Genomic DNA, 13,431 nt, shown 5'->3' with positions numbered 1-13,431 from the left:
TTGGCCTGCTCGCAACCGGGCCGGTCGAGATTCGGTGAGATTGAAACGCGCTTCCGCGGCTCCGCGGTGGGCGCCTCTTATAGGGGATGCGTGATTGCGTTTGATGACGGAGAGCCTGACGCTTGGGTCGCCCCGAAGGGTGGGGCGCTTCAAGAGGGAATTAGGGGATAGGTTCTGGAATTTCAGGTATGGATTCGCTGACGATCCCGCGACTAAAGGCAGGTACCGTTCAGCTGGGTTCTAATTTGGGTTCTCGTGGGTGAAGTTAGAGTGGCCTGTCGTTGTGCCGCTGGAGAGTCACTTAGATTTTAACCGATGTTCGGTTCCCTTCCAAAAGTGCGCGCGTAGGTCTTGATCACCCCACTGTTGGATGATGGGTTTCCCAGAAATTCTGTCCCTATGCGCGACGTTGAAATTGAAAGAGACACGCGTCAATGACCTCGCAGCTGAGTTTCCTCCGCGAGATGTTAGACACTTGGATTTTCGGAGTATTTTTACATTTGGAGATCGTGGGGTAGGGAGCTGCGTGGGAAAGTCGACTTTGGAATCGGGGAGCTCGGGTTTGATCGAAAGAAGGATTGCAGAACGGAACTGCACCTCCACTGGTCTTAAGAGTGGAGCGAGTGCTACGGATGATTTGACAACCGATATCCACTTCTCACGGACTCGTTAATCGATTCGATGTCAATGATCTCGGTAAGAAGGCGCGCTGCGTTGTCCCCGCTACAGTCCGTGCTCGGACTAAAGGAAACTCTGATTTCGTCTGATTTAAAAATAAATCGCGATGCGATTGATGCTGGAATGCGAGAATAAGAGTTCCCTAGAAAATATCTCGAGAACGTGTCCGCTAATTCGATGGGCGCAGTCGGATGCCTAGTTAACAACCAGTAGAGCTTCCAGATCACTTGAACGATAAATGTTATTTTAAACCGTCGAGTAGAGGAGGAAGTGCTTGGATGAGTAGCATCAGATGCGGACAAGGAGAGGACTGGATCCTTATCGAGCGCTTGCAAAGGATGGGTTCGCGAGGAGGCAGACAATTATCGGAAAAGCTGTCTTCGCAATTAGGATATTTCGCAACCTCGTCCAGCAGATCGATCGGATCCATTCTCCACCTTCGATTCTACACTCGACGAACTTAACACGCGTCGCGAGCTACACCGGGTTGTAATCTCTCGTTCTACGGTATAAACGGAATCAATTGCTCCGACTACTGTTCCCTACAGTGGCGGTCTAATTTAGAGAAAGCGATTCGGCGCTCGTTGCATCGTCAACAAAACTCGTTTCCACGTATCAAACACAGTCGTGGTTACATTCAGAACCGACCGCAACGTCCTGCCTTTCGGCTGCTACTTATCAAACGCGGCTTTTTATCTGACGGACAGGAACGTGAAAAGCAGCCGAGTGTTCGTTAAAAAAGTTTACAGCCGCTCACGAAAACGAACAGACCCTGGGACACTCCGATGGATACACCAACTGTACGTACGTGGCACGTTCCTCGACATGTTCCGGACACTTCAAAGACAATCACCCCTTTCATTCACAATCGCGTGTACAAAGTAGCTTGGCGAAGGTTGTTCGTGAACACACAGAAGTAAACGTAATAATGGACTTCTGACAATTTGACAGCGATCTGCAAAGATAATGTTCAATTTCTCTGATCGCCGAACAGCATGTTCCCTTTTCCAACGCGCCGCGTCCAATTCAGTAGATTGTGTCCTACTCTGTACTGGTAGCAGTGCCGGTTTAACCAATAAGCAAACTAAGTACATGCTTAGAGCAACAGGAAAAAGGAATTCTAAAAGCGAACTTTTGTTAGAAACACTTTCTAGAATTAGTCAAATGATCAGAAATTGTCGAAGAAATCGTACATTGAAATGATCACCCCGTATAAAGGAGCCTCAAAATCTTTGACGCGTTTAAAAGGCCCTGAGTGGTAGCTATATTTTCAGGAAATTGAAGTTGCTGAATTTCCACCCGAGAATGTTAAGTGCAGATAACAGAACTGTAGACTGATTCTATTAACGTGCAAATCCAGGATAAGATACAAATATCGTGTCTCACATGAAACTTTAATCTCATGAGACTTTTTTTAAATTATTTTTTCATTATTTTGTCAATACTTTCATGAAGTAAGGCTCTCATGAGACAAGTCTCGCGATATATTTTCAAAAATCTCATCTCTCGCGACTATTTCCATTATTTTTTACATTCAGTTATTTCTGAGATTTTTGCGGCTCGATAGAAAAGTCTCCTGCAAAAACTCATCGTGGATTCGGACCTTTACAATTCTAACTCCACCATGGCATTCACTATCCTTCCACCATCTGTAACAACAGCAATCCCATCTTCATCCAACGTCTGCATCAGAAATATGCATTAACCAGTGCGTGGACGACGAAAAACTACCTGCCAGAGCCTCGTTGAGAAAGCAGGCCTGGATGCTTGCGCACGAATGTCGCTAACGTGTCTAAGACAGGCTGTAAGCTCGGCCAGATAAGGTGTAGCAAACGCGGTAAGAGGTCTAGCCGTATCGAGAGGAGAGAGAAAGAGTGACAGCGTGCGGGGGTGTCGGGAGGGAGAGGGGGCACGGGTCGAGAGAGGAGGGCTGGACAGCCTCCGATAAAGGGTCGTGCACCCCGAGCGGCACGCGTGGCCGTCGCTATCCCCGTGTATCTGATTTGCCGCGCGAAACCGCTCCGAATCGACTGTTTACGAGTGACACGTAGTCATGGCAATCCGTACGCTGGAAATTTGCAAAATTCATCACGCGAAACGACCGTCCTCCACGCGACACACCTCCAACCATCCCCGCTGCCGCGTGCCCATCGCGTTTTTTCTTCCTGCTCGAGCATTGATCTTTTCCGAGGAGCAAAAGCCCTCGTTTCATTTTCCGAGCGCACTCGTTCATGGGACACGTTGATCGCCAGTGAGCCGTACTTTGGCTTACATGCTCGCTAACTAAACGCGCGATAATGCTCGAAACAAAGAGACTGTTTTTTTCGCATCGGAGCTGGTGAGTCGGTGCGCTGCTGGTGTGCCCAGCAGCGCGACACTTGCGGCAATTGTATTATACAGTTTCTTTCAATTGATGAGCTTGCGGGAACAAAGACGGAGCGGTTATCCGAGATTCCCTGAAGCTTCGCAAGGGGGAAAGTCTCTATATACGTGTTGAGTACAGGGTAGGGGCCAAACTTGTCAAAGATGAATTGCTTTCTGCTAATCGCCAGTAACTAGGTAACTAATTAATCATCCGCAATCGATCGGACGTGTGCGAGGCAGTTGCCCACAGACAAGTAGTTTCTCAATCGCGTCGATTATGCTGCTCATTAGATGCTAATTTCACGTAAGCCCTCGCAACCTTGGCGGCCTAGGGGAACAAGAATACGGAGGCTCCGATAATCGGTAATATGCACTCACCATCTCTGGACATGCCGAGGCGTAGGCACTTTTGCAACCGACAGTACTGGCACCGGTTTCTGTTTACACGGTCGACCACGCAATTCTTGTTCCGTGGACATTGATAGTTGACGACCGACGACTGGGACCGCCTGAAGAAGCCTTTGCAGCCCTCGCAGGTGATCACGCCATAATGGACGCCGCTGCTCTTGTCGCCGCACACCTTGCACGGGATTATTTCGATCTGGGCTGCAAGCAGAGAAAAGGGAAGTTTGTTAGCACAATGGATCGAACCCATAAGATGATCGTTGCTTGTACTATCGCTGCAGATTCTATCATAAGTCTGGCTACCTTCGATTATTTTATTGCAACAAGTTGGTCGATAGTAACGCTTAAGGCTATTCTCATCTGGTACCCTCATTTGAAGAGATCTACTTTTTTACACGATGAGCTTCGGATTAAAATATGTAAAATATGCAACCGCTTACATCTGATAATAAAAATAAGTGTAGAGTATCAGGTGTATTAATGATGACCATTAAACGAAATTTCTGCTCGATATGATACTATGTACAGTACATTCTATGTAGCTACTCTACACGTTTCGTCCGAATGACAAAAATGAACCGCAACAAAGTGGAGGCGATCCAAATAGTAAAATATCAGTCAGCGTTATTTTTAGATTAGGCCAATGTCCGTTTTAACGAAGATGATCATTTGTTTACTATTTCATCATTTCGCGATAGCGGCTGGTACCGAGGTGGTAGAACAAGTTGCCCGGCGTTTCACCGTACCGGGACTTTATGCCGGGCCCGACGAACTTCGTCACGCTATAGTATATTTATGGATAACTATTCGATTATACGACAATGCTAGACGTCGCGTTCTAATGCGATGAAACCGTGACAGCGTTTAAATGCATCATGAACTGTCTGCCTATTAGAGTCTCACCAGAGATTTCGTATCATTTTAATGTGGCGCGATAACGGGGCGATAAATTTGCCGCCGTTGCTGCTGGAAAATCAAGGCTAGAAAGAAGCACGGTGTACACCAGAAATACGATTCGATCGGAACACTCCTCTGACACATAAGAAATTCCAGGTATTGCGATTCGCTAACCCCAAGGAGTTCTCTCTGAAATATCAAGTGCAAAATGTAACACAATATTGTTCTGTAAAAAATTCAAGGAGAACAGCAAGAATTTTTGCAAAAAGGCAAGAATACCATGCGTAACTTACTCGCATTTTGGATGTTAATATAATCATATCACCCTAACGAGGTGCCCTCTTCTGTTTCACAGAAAACAGGCAGGTTTAACGTTCTAATATTTGCGTTGCTATTCGAAAAGGGCAAACAGAACACAGTTTCTGCATACCATAATTACACGCGCTGGATAAAATCTTTGTAATAACAGAGCTCTTATTATTCTTATTTCTCCTGAAACAATCGTGGTTCCCAGGTACCTACGTGTTTAAGCGTTCGCTATTTACTCCATCTCCCTTCACGTTATTGAAATGTAAAGAATAATGTTAAAATTGACGACACCGTGATTCAAAGTAGAGGGGAGGCGCTATAAAAGGAACAGGTTTAAAATGGGACAAATCGAATTGCCAAAATTCTAAGCGCATTACACTTGCGGGTTATTTTCCTGTTTATGTCAACACTAGTACCCAGTCATTTGACGTAAACTTCACTACGGGCTCACTTGCAACAGAGTACCTAAGTAGTAATCCGCGGCTGATGTTTTTCGGCAGTAAAAGAAAAATTTTCGTTGATTTTCTGTGTCGGTTTCTGAAATCAAGATCAGAGAAGCTTAATTGATTATTTTCTTTGTTTCGAGGTTATTTTATATTAAACTCACTTATAATCTTAAATGGGACGCCCGTTTCATGGCTGTCCCTCTCATACACATGTACTGCTGGACACTATATGTATTTTACTTTCCTGTAAAGTTATTAGACATTGTCCGAACGCTAAACAAAAGTGTTCCTTTTATAGCACCTCTCCTCTATTTATCGAGTTTATTGGATCGTCGAGTACCTCGTATGGAATTAACTTGGATCCTACGATCGTCCAAGACGGTGTTCTCTGGACTCGGAGTCTGCACCGCCACCCTCGATCTCGTCGTTTCCCTTGGCTGAGGGCTGGTACTGTCCGCCCCCCAACTTGACCCACCGAATGTAGAGAGACTTCCCTCCATTTACGTTCCACACTCGTGTGTTTCATTTAAAAATCACCAACAATATATACTTGAACACATTTCGGTGTTTTTTTTTTAACCCTTGTTCCTTTCAGTCATCCGTCGAACACTTGGGTGCAAATATTCACATAGCACTTCTGCCTTACGTATGATTGGCGAGAAAAGTCTAAGTTTTTCGTTGAAAAGAACTTCGAATAGTTTTCACAGCTCGGTCGTGGAGGATCCAGCGAGATTAAGCCGCGGGCCCATCGATCGCGAGATCGTATTTCAAATAAGACACCTTGGATGCGCCACTTTGCGCGCGTCGCACGATATATCCCGCGAAAGAGGCGGGATAGAATGTCCTTTGGGGGCGCAGGAAGTTTTTCTTCCGCGGTCTAAAGAGGATTGCTCGTCGAAGGGAATTAGTGTCGACACGTAACTGATTCTCGCTGGTTCGAGGGAGATGCATGGGCACAGTTGTCTTAGAGTCTGGCTTCTCAAGTATTTTACGATGCGACCACTGACACTCTTCCCTCACAATGCTGCGAAAGGAAATTATCTTCAAACCTCCAGTTGCCAATTAAATTATCACCTACGTTCTATAAATCTGACTCGTGTAAACTTGTATTGTACTGTGCTTGAACTTCTTTGCACACATTGCAGGATACGATCCCGCGTAATAACTGCACAAAGAATTTAGGACCTGGAACCCTAATTTCAATTCCCCCGTGACAACTCTCCAGCCAGCCTTATTTATACACCCCATAACCTGGATTTCGACCAGGAATACACCCCAATCCCTACGAAGCAACCCTAAATCAATCTCAGGGCTTATGCTCCGCGCGACGAGCGGACGGTATCGTCACCCCGTGGAAAGCACGCGACAAATTCCGTGCCGAGGCTTAAACCGCGTCGCTCATCGATCACCTCCACTTCTCCGCCCCACGTAGAGCTCGATGGACGATCTAGCGCGCGGTTACTAATCAAAATAATCCACCGTGGGGGCGAAGGGAGGCCGTGAAACGGCGGAAAACCGCGTGGAAACGAGAGTCGCGGCGGCAAGAGAAAGAGGGCAGGGGAAAAACGAAGAAAAGTCTGGCAGGGGCGGAGGAGAGGGCGAGAGAAAGGGAAGAAAGAGAAGAAATGCGGCTGCTGCCGCTGCAGTGGCTCCCGTTGCCCTCTATTTTCGTTCTCAGCTCGGTAATGCGGCGTCTATATCGCGCTGCGAGGGCGCTAGAGCGAGAGGGGCGATGCGAGGGTGCGGGAGAGCACGAGAGAGACCAGAGAGCAAGGCTGCCCGAGCGAGAGGAACGCGGCGTGCTGGCGTGTGCACCGCCCGGGTGCGTCCGTGTGTGCGTGCATCCTACAGAGACAGAAGGCTACTGTATTGGAGCGAGGAGGATTCGGTGCGGCCCGGTGTCTGTATATCGTGCCTCTCTCGTCCGACAACTCTAGCGCCACGAGTAGCGTCGAGGCGCTTGCACCATACGGTCGAACATTACATAACCGAGAACGATGAACCCAGAGTACAGTCACCCGGCACGCTCGCATCTTTGACGTGCGTCACGCCGTTGCCTCGAGCAGAGTGCAACGCCGGGGGCCACCATACCCGGAACTACCGAAATCGAAGCCACTTTGCGACGTGCTTTCGCGCTTTGTCCCGCCCGACGCCCACGCTTTCGCGCGCTCCCTACTCGGGCCAGATACAGCCAGCCAGTGGAAATAGGCGGGCGAGACCTCGCCAAGCGTATTCCACCTGGCTCGAGGATGAAAAAAAAAATAGAAGGTCTTAGGATCGTATGCCTGGAAACGCTTCCTTTCCCAATTATAAATGATTCTCGCCGGCAGCGACAGAGTTACGCGGGAATGCCTGGCGAGATTAGGGACACAATTACTGTGCCGCTTTCCTGTTTGTGGTGATGGTAAGCAGTAATAACACGTACACCGATAAGATTAGGCGGCGTAACGCTTCATTGTGCAGCAATGAATCTGCCCGCCGGTGGAGGATTGGAAGCGTAGTTTTCAGTAGTATGATTGTATAATTGTTCGGCCCTGAGGGCTGTAGGATACGATCTCGTAGCGGGCACACTGATTTTGCGGCAGAGTTTCTTTGATTTTATGGTCCTGTTAGTAGGAAATTATCCAGAGGATCGGATTCTCGTGGACAGATTCACGGAGGACGTCGAGATTGTTTCACTTTCGGGTTCGGAGCGATATCTATCTGATTTATGAACGGCATTAATCACCGGGGGAATGGTATTGTTAGATTAGACCGGCCGGAGTTATCGAAATCAATAGATGAAGTTTTCGAGCCCGTTTCGAGTGTCCAGCGTCAGATTCTTCGATGGCAGTAGATAAACCGTTACGAAATATTCAAGTTGACGGCAGTCGAGCTGCTGCTGAAACTTCTTTAAGAATGAACGTCCAGTCGCATGGAAATTGAGGAGAAACGTTGCTGTGTTCGAGGAAAGTTTTCGGGATCAATGATGAATATCTCTTCCTACAATCCCCAGGAACTTAATCGTCGAATTATCTTATCTCATTATTGCTAATAAGTAGCGCCTGAATTACGCTTTCTGTCTCTGGAAACTCTGTCGTTCCCCCCGTCCCGTTCGTTCCATTGTTCCCCATCGACTAGCGTCTTCGAGTTGAACGCTTTAAAAGATTCCACGGCGAGGATAAATAAATCGAGGTGGACAGCGAGGAGATACCACTGCCTGCGGAGCGAGCGAAGTCGAAACCAGTTAATCACATAGCTCCGCAAGTTCCCTCGAGTACCTGCCTTAGGGCTTCGTCTTTTGTCTTCGTCTCGAAAGACAGAGAAACAGACGGGGGGAGAGGGGAAAAATCTGGGGGAAGAGGGTAAATAGAAAGGTGCAAATAGCGTAAGGAGCGCGGCGGCGTAGCCAGAACTCTCGAAACTGAAGCTGCATCGTCACGTAGGCTCTTCGAAACGGTCGCGTCGCCCGAAGATTTTAGGAGCGGAGGTCTGCTCTGCAACCCGCCGCGACTAATACATCCGGAAATAACGAAATTCGAACTACTTCCTTGTACCGTCCGCCTCCGTTCGAGATAGCTCGATACGAGGGAAGAGGACCTGAAAGCCACGCACGTAGGATTCAAGTGAAAGAGAGACAGCCGGGTCATACGGTTTTATGACGGAAGGGAGAAACGGGGGGATTGAAATAAATGAAACGCGACGTTTGAAGAGGCCCGTTACATATATCTATCAACGTTTGAAGCCCTAAAAGTTTCTAATTTAGGATACTTCGGTGGCCCCCAGCGTCCAATGAAACTTGAGACAAATAACTTTCTTAAAGCGATCGAAATAGTTGGCCCACGAAATTTTCGAGCAACTAAAGCCGAACGGTGCACGGTTCGGCGAAAGACGCTGGGTTCGAAATTACATTTCCACGACGTATGAGTTGCGAGCGAACGAATTATTGGAGACGATGATGGGTGGTAAATATTACGTTTCGATGTTCCGAAGTGAGCTGAAACTTTGCGTAACTTCGTGCCTCGTCTGATGGATATCTGGTAGTTGATGCTATCGACCAAACAGAATTGATTTTCTACGTCGATACTGTTCCACATTGATAGTCTCTACTCTGCGAGGGCTCAATTAAAATTGGCGGTAAAAATAAATGCAGCATTCAGCTGGAACGATACCGAATAACATTCTCCGGGATAATCGATTCCGCGGTACATGAAATATGAGGAAACAGTAACCTTTCATCTCCGAGTAAATGGTTCCTTTAATTGGAATAAAATCAATGGGACGAGGAATCAATTACAGATATATTAAGACTCTCCTGTGCTGTGCATCGACGTTTCTATCATGAGGTAGCGGAGTTTTCGCGCGCGTCGCGCAGGATTCAGTAGAAAGTGACTATGCAGCACGGCCAGACGCGATCTCGCGTCTCGCTGCGTAAAAATTGGGAACGCAAGTGGCTTCGGACGTCGATGGCACGGCGTGGAATACCAATCGGGAGAAACTTGCAATGTATCAAAGTGAAACAAGGAGCGCGTCACGGCGCGACGCGACGCGTCGGCCGCGGTCGACCTCCGCGAGAGGCGATATCCAATTGTCGCAGCGTGTGTCGCGTAATCGGGGGATTCGCTATCTTCGCGGCATCTATTCGTCGATGACGTAGATAAGTGGCCGATTGTGTCTCTACCCGTTGCCTATTAGCGCGCCAGTATTGCCAGGTTTCGATACGGTTTACCGTGGTCGATGGTCGAGCGCTCGCTGTTCCGCGAGGATCGCCCGACGCGGAGCTGCTCCAACACCGGAAGACGTTCCTCGATCATCTCGTGCACCGAAACCGTGAACAACGTTCACAAATAGCCGATCGTTTTCACCGCGACAGACACTCCTACACCAAAAGTGGGCGCGCGGGCGCGCGCCTCGTCGCTCAGCGGCCGCGCAAGCGCCTCGTGCGAAGCGAAATCTTGCACACGCACAGGCGTGCACACGCTCTCGCGGCACTCACGCACGCGCGTATGCAAATGGCACGCAGAGAGGAGACGCGGAGGCACGGGCACAGACACAGAGGCGAACCGAGGAGGAGGTCGCGCGTTTTCCACCTGGAGCCTTTCCAGCCCGCGATGATCACTTTGCTGGCTGCACTTAACACACACGCACACGAAATGCCCGCGCTGAAACGACCGGGCCAGCTCCGCCCGTGTTCGGCAACGCGTCGACGGCGCGCCGCCGTCCTCTTCCTCCCGTACGCTCGCGGCGAAAACACCCGGAGTTTCGGGAGGCCCGACGAATTCCGCGGCGCGGGTCGTCGGCTCTTAACCGGTGCGCCCGCGGTGAGGTGAGGACGCGAGTGCTGGAACAACGACCACGGGGGCCGGAGAAAGGGGAGAAAGGAGAGTGGACGGAGAAAGAAGCGAAGAGGGCCAAAGGAGGAAAATGCTGATGGAAGCGCGCCGGAGAAACGATGGAGGCGAACGTACTCGTCGGCCGAGCGGGACCACTGGCGGGCGCACGCACGCATGCACGCACGCATTCACGCACACGTGGGCGCGTGTACACGCGCGGGCACACGTAGGCACCCACACCACGGTGCCTCCACGTTTCCTTCCTCCAAGGCGATTTCGGGTGCCTCTCCGGCCGGCAGCGACGCGCGTGCACGACGCTCGGTCCGATCGCGGCCGCGCGAGCCGCAACACACGCGGAGTACGCGTTCCTTCGCCCACCCCCTCCCCCCCGCCCCAAACCCTCCCGTCGCACTGTGGTCGTCGCGCGATCACGCTTCCTGCTTCGTGACCGTTCAGGAAAACTCGCGGAAACCTCGCGACGGTCTGCTGCATGAATATTTTCGGGGGTTTGATGAACCTCCGGGCCCGGAACGCCAGTCACTCCGAGAGAAAGGAGACGAACAAAGAGAGAGAGATAACGCGAACCGACGAGGATGGAAAAACTCACGGAGGAGGGGAAAGAAACAAAGAAAAGTGGGGGAAAGATATAACGACAGAGATAGAAAAAAAACGAGAGAGAGATAGAGAGAGGGGGGAGTGAGGGAGAGTGAGTGAGAGAGAGAGAGAGAGAGAGAGATAGAGCGGCAGAGGGGAGGAGGAGAATAGCGGTAGTAACCGAGGGAAAAAAGATACCCAAGAAGCGAAGCCAGATAGATGAGAGGGGGGAGGGAGAGGGAAAAAAAGGACGGAAACAGAAAAATGGGGGGGATAAGATGCGTAGGAGAGAGAAGAAACGTTAGAAGGGAGTGCGAGAGTGAGAAAGAGAGAGTGTGAGGTGTTTTTCGGGGACCGGCGTTAGCGGGTTGGCATCTCACAATATGTCAGAACTCCCCGTGCCCCCCACCTTCGAATGACGCTCTGCGTCGGGTCACTGAACTGTGCGCGCCTCCGCCGATGATGGCCGAGTGCCTCACCCTTCGCTCTCCCTTCCGCGCCTCTCCTGCCGCACCCCCACCACGCGCGCAGCCCGAGCATAGTCGAGCGGCGCCGAGCCGCGCCGAGGAGCCAACTAATCGTCGACTGCGCAACTCCGAGCGGCCACGGAAACGCACGAGCGCGTAAGGCGCGCTTTCCGATCTCCGTGCGCGTTAACTTTATTAGCGCGGGCTCGTTAAGGGCAGCCGGCTCCTAAATACACGTGCGTATCGTGTTTCCCTGCGACCGATGCTCGGAAACCGCGGTCCCAGAAAGTTTGTCTTCGGGGACGGTCGCCGCAGCCACCGCGACTAATTAAAGAACCACGATGGTTTTCCGTTTACTCCCGCCGTTTACGGCTCTCCAACTTTGATTGAGTGGCCGCGGCGCGGCTATATAAGCCGTTGCTGGATTTCGGAAGCGGGGGATAATGGAATTAGGGATTCCTCCCGATACCAAAGAGGACTTTTTACGAGCAGTTCTTTCTCCAACTAACGAGCACCGCACGGCGTTTTATCGCCGGTGTAATTCGATGGAGATAAAGATGCGCCGCTTTTACGGGCATGCCTTCGCCTCTATTGAATTATACGCGGCTTCATGGGCATCCTCGTGAAATATCACGAATGTAGTTTCGCTTCAAGTATCTTCTCTTATTTTCGGGGGAATAATATATTCCGACGTTGATCTTTGTCGAGTGATTTGTTAAACGCGACAGCTTCACAGCAACGTGTTACGTTTGCAATCACGAAGATATTACGTCGGCTTATTTAAAGAGCGGTAATTTTCAGTGACCCGGGTCAGACATTTGCATGGACAAGATTTTGCATCGTAACACTGACGGAATGCCAGTATCAGCTAACTCAGGAACTGTAACTTCTCGCGTTTCGCAATTTCAATTTTCAATCGAACTATTGCATCCTGGGGAAGGATTGCTACACGCCGCGTAACAATCGGTTTCGATTTATATTCAGCGTTAATGCGATTCTACGATCGCCGTACGCTTTAGGCATTCGTGTCAAGGTCACTTTCATTTTTGTCCCGCGCATAATGCACTTAATGCAACCTGCGCCGTTGCCCATTCAATGGATTTTGATTCAGCGCTCGGTTCTTTTGCGTGCGCTATTGCATTTCTCATCGCCCACTACCGTGCGGATCAATGCTTCGAAGTCCGTGCGGTGATGATCAAGTTTACCATTCCAAAAGACCTGTATGCTCTCCTATTTTCAAATGTCAACTGCGCGCCAACCGACACAAAAGATGTAACTATAGTTTCTTCATTCGTCCTTACTTCCCCATCGGCATTATCATCACGCATCCACGCCGTCCTTCCTCATTCCCTCTCCTTCACCTCAACGTGCACGCACAAATCCATACTTTAAAGAAACCTCACCCTTGGTGCGCGACTATGCTTGAACCCTTCCTCCTCCCAGCATATCTTAAGGGGTCATGCTCAGTCAGGAGGCCGAAAACAGGGTGGGCTTTGGAAATTTTTTACTCAGAAGCTACAGCACATTTCTCAAAAAATCTTTTTCCCTTTTAAGGATTGCATCTAGTACCGTGCATCGTAATTTTTTCATTTAAAAATATTTATCAATAACTAAGTTATTGTCCATCACTCGAAGGTTCTCTAAAAAAAATTCTCTAAAATAAAAAATTCAAAAGAATTTACTTATTATATTATATTATCTAGTATTTGAACGAAGGATTTTTTTATCCGATGCTTAGTTTTCTTTTAATTGACGAAAATCAGACACGATTTATGATAACAATTTTAAACTTTTACTTTAAACATCAGCCATTCTTTCCCAAATCAATATTTCGAAAAATCCTTCGTTCAAATACTAGATAATATAATATAATAAGTAAATTCTTTTGAATTTTTTATTTTAGATGATCGACTTTCGAGCAGCAGTGGTCACCGCAGAAGCCTCTTTTTTAGAGAGATC

The 13,431-nt window shown here is 49.1% G+C and overlaps 1 protein-coding gene across 9 annotated transcripts in view; it reads right to left on the bottom strand.

The window, feature by feature from the left end:
* Hr3 (nuclear hormone receptor 3 ROR-beta) overlaps nucleotides 1-13,431 on the bottom strand; it is a 137,881-nt gene that overhangs the window by 17,638 nt on the left and 106,812 nt on the right. For 7 of the 9 annotated variants that reach the window (XM_076813318.1, XM_076813316.1, XM_076813317.1 and 4 more), the window contains one exon: nucleotides 3,421-3,648. In XM_076813318.1, coding sequence (XP_076669433.1) covers nucleotides 3,421-3,433 — 13 coding nt within the window. In that variant the 5' untranslated portion in view covers nucleotides 3,434-3,648. Of the gene's footprint in view, nucleotides 1-3,420; nucleotides 3,649-5,439; nucleotides 6,124-9,807; nucleotides 9,965-10,546; nucleotides 10,664-13,431 lie in introns of those variants that run through there. The other 2 variants (XM_076813314.1, XM_076813313.1) reach the window with 2 other exon arrangements.

The sequence above is a fragment of the Andrena cerasifolii genome, chromosome 5 (assembly GCF_050908995.1).
Source record: "Andrena cerasifolii isolate SP2316 chromosome 5, iyAndCera1_principal, whole genome shotgun sequence".
NCBI lineage: Eukaryota > Metazoa > Arthropoda > Insecta > Hymenoptera > Andrenidae > Andrena > Andrena cerasifolii.
Note: the sequence above shows the minus strand (reverse complement) of the source record. Positions and strands in the feature narration are given on the sequence as shown.